At 41.4% G+C, this 6,735-nt stretch overlaps 1 protein-coding gene across 2 annotated transcripts in view; it reads right to left on the reverse strand.

The window, feature by feature from the left end:
- Positions 1 to 6,735, reverse strand: part of LOC123966530 (phospholipid transfer protein-like) — a 35,063-nt gene that overhangs the window by 16,333 nt on the left and 11,995 nt on the right. For both annotated transcript variants that reach the window (XM_046042676.1, XM_046042681.1), the window contains exons 7-9: positions 5,710 to 5,871; positions 5,449 to 5,619; positions 5,285 to 5,332 (exon numbers count right to left, since the gene is read on the reverse strand). In XM_046042676.1, coding sequence (XP_045898632.1) covers positions 5,285 to 5,332; positions 5,449 to 5,619; positions 5,710 to 5,871 — 381 coding nt within the window. The remainder of the gene's footprint in view (positions 1 to 5,284; positions 5,333 to 5,448; positions 5,620 to 5,709; positions 5,872 to 6,735) is intronic.

The raw sequence follows: 6,735 nt of genomic DNA on the forward strand, positions 1-6,735 counted from the left end.
CCCTGTCTTTCTGTCTGTTTTCCCTCCCAGGTTCACTCACCCTCGTCATCCGTTCAGTCGGCTGGGCTCATCCTCCGGTCCTCACCTCTCGGGCTTCCTCCACGGCGCCCTCCCGGCTCCTCCCTGCTCCTCGCCTCACCACCCGTGCCTCGCCCGCTCCTCGGTCCTCCGTGCCCGCGTCCCCTGGCGTCCACCTCTCCTCCCTCACCTCTTCCCTAGCCCCCTCCGTGAACCCTCAATAAAACCTCCTTCCCTCTGAGTGTTGCATTTGGGTCCTTTCTGTCCCGTCTCCTAACAGTTTTTAGATATTAACACTATTAACACTATATACTATATTAACACTATTTACGACTGTAAATACGACTGACACATTACGACTGTTACCATTAACACTACTGTAAATATCTGTACCATTTTTCATTTAGTCTATAGCAACATCACCTTTACTGTCTGTACCTCTGTGTGGATATTGTGTAGGCTGCCTCCCTCTCTGTTCCTCTCCTGCCCTCTACCGCTTTTACCAGAGTTTGTACCGTGGACAATCTGGATTTACAGTGACGACTGTATCTAAGGAAGGGTTAGAGTCCCCAAGTGTTAAAGGGTTAGAGTCCCCTTAGGGTTAGGGTCCCTAAGTAACCAAAGGGGGGATTGAGTGGGAATCAAAGGAGTAAAATAAGCAAAGGTGGGAGACCTGCCTGATTTTATTTTGTATTTAACATTTAAACTTTTTTATATTTCCCTGTTGCACTTTGAATTACCTTCTTGAAATGTACTATACAAATAAACTTGCCTTGCCTATTACAGTCCACAAGTAATAATATATACAGAATAGCAGTAAGACAGGTACAACACACAACAATAAGTATCAAACAACATTGGCAAAACATAACGAGAGATGAAAAAGACTGACAGAAGACAATCTGCAAATAAGCAACAAATCTCATTAGACAGTCAGTAGTCTAATGTGCACATATCTGATTATCAATTAGCCACTTCTTAAGCTTGTAGTCACCCATTCTGCCTTCAGGTACAGCTTTTAATGTGTTGGTAAACATGCTTTATGTGTATTGGTTTTGCCTTCATGGGTAAAAAAGCAACTGTATATCAGAAGCCTGTGGTGTATCACTGATTGTTATAAGGACCTTTCTTTATGTATTTTTTCCCACTCATTATTGTTTTGCCACGGGGTAGATTTTAAAAGGAGAGTGGGAAGTGACGTTTGGGGGGGAACTCTAGAGTGCAACAGGTGAAGCAGTCGGCGTTTAGTGGGCTCTGTGTAAGGTTTGCCAGACGGACTTCAACAAAGGAACAAAGGAACTCTTGTTGCTGGATTATGCTTGGACTTTTCTGGACTACTGCATCATCCCATCAGCTAAACAGACTATGTCGAGGTTGCGTAAGTTAACTGTGGAATATTGTTGACTGCGGCGGCTCGCCACGCTTCATCTGGTATCTGTTTTTTTCATTCTTCTTTTTACCGGAGGACATCTGGTTCCATCCAGACAATTTAAGTTATTGAAAGGAACATTTGAACTGCTGGGACATTGGGGGTTTTTGAGGGTGAATTGAATTATCGATGATAATGTCTGTAATGTTTGTTTGATGTGTCGGAAGGGCGGCCGAGCCGCCGTGGTGTAACCGGGTATATCTTTAAATACACACTGTGAAACCCATCCTATGGACCTTTTTCGTTAATGTATAATTTTTGAGTGCATACAGGTGCAAGTTAATTGCTTATCTGGTTTAGGTAGGGCTTGATTAACGAAGGTAAGCAGGCTGCTGATTGTAATCTCCTCAGCAGGTATCAGATCCGCTCGTAACCTTTATAAAGTATCTATATTTTACAATTTAGCTTTAACTGTAGTTGCTTTGATGATCCATAGTTATTTACACCAATTAATTTCTTAATATGCTCCAAGATTTGTTTAGTATTACCTCTAGACTCATGAATACTAATAAAAAAGTTTGCTTTAGCCTTTCTTAGTTCTCGAGTAACCCTACTATGTAACATTATAAACTTTTGTCTATCAATTTGCAATTTAAACTTCAGAAAATGTTTTAGTGCGTGATCTCGCTCCTTCATCAGTTTCAGTAAGTCTGTACTCAACCATGGTAGACAGTTCTTTTTATTCTTCTTCTTACCTTGGGATGTCTTAGTGAACTTTTGTGCTATACTCTGAATTGTGTTTATAAATCTCTCGCTGTCTTCCTCTACATTCCTCCCACTTATAAATTCATTCCAGATTGTTTTATTTATATCCATTTGAAAAGTCTCAAGTTCACTTTTAGGAATTCTAGTATGCTGAGAATGATTTTTATTTGTCCTAAATCTATTATTTGTAAGCTTTCTTGTGAATAAAATTATGTTATGGTCAGTTAATCCAGTAATGAGATTATATGTTTTCTCAACTGTTTCTGGCCTGTTGGTGAAAAGTAAATCAATTTGCGTCTGTGAGGATACAGTTATTCTGGTAGGACATTTAATTATTTGTGTAAAATCCATATTATCTGTATTTCTTTTTAAAGAATTCCTATTTCTCTAAATTCTCTTCTCTTAATTTCAATTTATGTTGAAATCACCTAAGAGTAAGACTTCTCTTTTCGAGTTACATTCTTTGAGTAACCTTTTAAATTCATCATAGAAGGTATTGTTAGAAGAAGGTGGACGATATAGTAAAACCAGAACAAAAGACATTTGAGAAGAGAGAGTGATAGTTAGTCCAATACATTCCAGATTAACATTAGATAGTTGAATCTGGCTTCAGTGAATATTATTCTTCAGGTAAACCATGACTCCACCACCTCTTCCCTTTACTCTATCCTGTCTAAATAAATGATATCCGGGTATATTTAAGGCTGCCAAAGATAAGTTTTTATGTAACCATTTTTCTGAAAGACACAATGTCGATAATTTAAGGCCTACGTGCAGAGAAATCATTTATTAATAAACAATCATGCAGGAAAGGAAAGATGGTTGGGGAAAAAATCTGTGCTGTTCAAGATATTTACTCTGATATATACTGTTGAAGAACCTTTCTTCCTGGAAGTAAGAAACCATCTGGGTATGGAAACTTGATAGTTTAGTTTAGAGTTTAATCTAATCACTGTCGTCATAGAATGTTATACTGAGTGTGTATGTACTTATAGAAATATTTCATGTTAAGAGAACAAACAATACTGTTTTTGCCTGAATTTCTATGTCTTATCTTTGACCTACTCAAGGGGGGATATCAGATTAATGACTAATAACACAGGAAAACCTAGGATACCAGAAGTGTGATGATGCCGTTAGAAATCCGCCATTCGCGTATACGTGGCTGTAGTTTTGGGGGGGTTTATATTTGAGTTAACAAGGAGTGGCCGGTAGACTTTTTCCATAGAGTGAAGGATAAGTCTCCGACAAAATTGGGTCAGTAATCTCTCTCTAAGAATTAGGAATTAAGAATTTGAATCATTGGCCAATCATTGGTCAAACAGGATAAGAACCGAGGATTGGGCTGCAGCTTTAGCTGACCTTAAGGCTTCTGTTACAGACATAACAGTCAATCAGTAGAGTGGCCACTCTTAAAACCAGACTGATATAGATCTAGGTCAACCCGTGAGAGGAATTCTGAGACTTGTTTGAATACTGCCCGTTCAATAGTTTTGGATAAAAATGGTAGAAGAGACACTGGTTGATAGTTCTCAACTTGAGTTGGGTCAAGTGAGGGCTTTTTGAGCAAGGGTGTAACCTGTGCCCTTTGAAAGTGGTCAGGAAGGTTCCTGAAGCTAGAGAAGTATTTATCACATGAGTGATTGCCGGGACCAGGAAATATGGCTTGGAGGAGATTGGTAGGAATCAGGTCCAGTGGGCATGTAGTGGGACGGCTACAGGTCAGGAGTTCTGATACTTCGCTCTCCGTGAGAGGAGTAAACGAGGAGAAGTGCCATTGACCTGGGATGACAGAGGAACAGATGCAGTAGGACTGCTACATGTTAGCCTTGGTGTTGAGCCCTTTGCTCCGTTTCCCGAGGGAGATGGAGGGAGACATGTATAAGGACTGCTACATGGTAGGTTTTCCTGTGCCGGGTTCACACAGTGGGAGCTGACCAGAGCAGGAAAAGCCCGGTTGATTTTGAGAGATTTAGAGAATTGGCTAGTTATAGCCGCCACTTTGCCTGTGAAGAAGGCAGCAAAATTATCAGCAGACAAGTTTGTGGGTGATGGAGGTGGAGGAGCATTTAGTAGCGCTTTAAAAGTGGAAAATACAAGCTTTAAAAGACCGGAGAAAGAGCGGCAGCATCAAGATGGCTAGCTTCAGAGGAAGCATTGAGATTCATCCACAGCCTCCATGTCTGAGCCTCAGACGCAGACTTAGGGGAGGAGTCGCCGACTAGCAGACATATCAGAAAGAGGAGTACTTAGCATCATTTATTTGTTTATGTTGTTAGCTTGTAACTGGCTGGCACAGCATTAGTGGCTGTGAAACATCAGATAATAGCTGTGTTCACATTGTCATTCCATAGTAGATAGTGGAAGAACGCTCTGGGGTTTGGTTTACATCCTGAAACTGCACTCTGCATGTTTGCAGTCAAAAGTTTCACTTATCTGGTGAAATACTCGCTCTCCGTACTGAAGTCCGCTCTACTGTTGGAGGTTTCAGGTTTCTTTGCTGGACAGAGATTGGCTTTCGAATTTGGTACGTACCAGTTATAGCTTGCCCGGGATACATTTGATTCCCAGACTAAAGGGAAGTGTACAAACATCTCCCCTACAGTAGAGGAATGTGAAACCACTTCTCCAGTGACAAACTTTGCACAGACAGAAGACAAACATAAGAAAAACACATTTTTGAGTATAGGGATCTTTAAGTAGCCCAGTAAAAAGAGGGGGGCAATAAGAGAAATGACTTAATTAAAGTTGTATCAGCATGTCAGCATCATTGTGAGCTCAGTTTGATGATGTTCCTAAAATGATAATCATCATCATGATAACACAGGCTGCAGCTTCACCTTGTTCTCATTAGGTTTAAAATACTTAAGCATTCAAAGAACTGGGGCCATCTGAGAAATATATATAATTGTGTATCATCTGCGTAAAGTGAAATCTGGCATTACGTTTCCCAGAGGGAACATGATGCTTCCTTGAGGAACACCATAATCAAACACAGAGCTACGACTTAAAATCACCTAAACTAACCAATAACTTTGTAAACCACTTATTGGAAATGAAAAGGGATCAGACTAACATTACATGTCCTTCTTTGATGACTTAATTTCCAATAGAAACAGTTTTTGTTCTTACCCTAAACAACTGCAGAGCTCTCAGAGTCCTTGCAGCTCCACCAGTCACCTGGTGAGAAGAACAGAGGAGGTTCATATTATCAGGATCAGCTGAAAAACACACTAAATTAATTTGAAATGATATGTCATCTTGTGGTTTGGCAGGTGTTTTTTGGCCGTTTCCACCGTTTGAGTCTGCGCCATGACTCCTGTGCTGTAAACCGACATGATGGCGCTGTTGATGAGGAACTCAGAGACGCCCACGTAAGCCATCCGGTCACTTTCTCTGAAAACTGGATCTGCACCTCTTCTTATTGAACCAGCATCAACAGTCTCGCCCTGCCTGAACACTAAGCCCTGAAACACACAGGTTAGTTTATTAAATGGTACAGCCCATACACCGGGTTTCTTCTCGTGGTGTGCAGGCAGCATGTTCAAGTTTCTCACTTTGAAAGGCACATCGAGGAATGTGGAGGCCACTGTGACGTCTCCGCTCAGAGAGTAGTCGATGTTGATGCCGAGGCCTTCGTACAGTGTCATCGCCATGGAGATGCTCTCCAACATGGAGTTAACTTGAGGAACAGCGTGCCTCTGAACAGCAGGACAGAACTGAAAACAGACAGATTGTGTTGGTGTCTCCTCCTGGTCCATGGAGGGGCAGCAGTGTTAACAAGCTCTACATAGATTACATAGAGTTTTTGGTGATTAATAATATACATATGATTAGCACGGTCTCAGCCAATCAAGTCACTGATCTCATCCCTCTGAAAAAACCTGTTTGTTCCTTTAAAGTTTCCTCAGCTGATTCATCTCGTCTCACTACTGGAACTCTGTCGGACAGTTTTTAACAAAAAGGATCAAATCTCAACACCAACAACACCAAAGATATGTGGCAGGCCATCAAAAACATCACAGGCTACAACAGCAGGAACTCCTCCATCATGTGTGAGGCCACATTACCAGATGAACCTCAACAAGGAATCAGCTGTAAAGTCTACTTCACCTCCAGAGGACCGGCCACTGTGTATCCACAGCAGAGGAGGAGAGGAGAGTCCTGCTGAGAGTGAATGAGTAAAGCTGCTGGGTTAAAAATGTTCCATTCTGATGAAGTATTTTGAGAAACTGGTTCTTCAGCACATTAACCTGATCTAGCTGATCTCTCCTCTACTTTCTCTCCCTCTGTATGCAACCTCATCCCATTATTGCATGTTACTAACACAACTTCTCCCCTTTCTGGTAGTCTTGTGCTTTCTCGTCCCTCTCCTCTCTCCTCCTATCACTTCCTGCAGGTGTTTCTGGCTCTGGAGCTGTGGAGTCTGGATCTGTGGTTGCGGGTCACCTGCTGCCCCCGTGTTCCTGCTCGACACCCTCTGCTGCAACGACTATTGTTGCTAGTCCTATTGTTATTATTGTTATTATAATCATTAACATTACGACTGTTACCATTAACACTATTATAAATATCTGTACCAT

Source organism: Micropterus dolomieu, linkage group LG02 (genome assembly GCF_021292245.1).
Source record: "Micropterus dolomieu isolate WLL.071019.BEF.003 ecotype Adirondacks linkage group LG02, ASM2129224v1, whole genome shotgun sequence".
Taxonomy (NCBI): Eukaryota; Metazoa; Chordata; class Actinopteri; order Centrarchiformes; family Centrarchidae; genus Micropterus; species Micropterus dolomieu.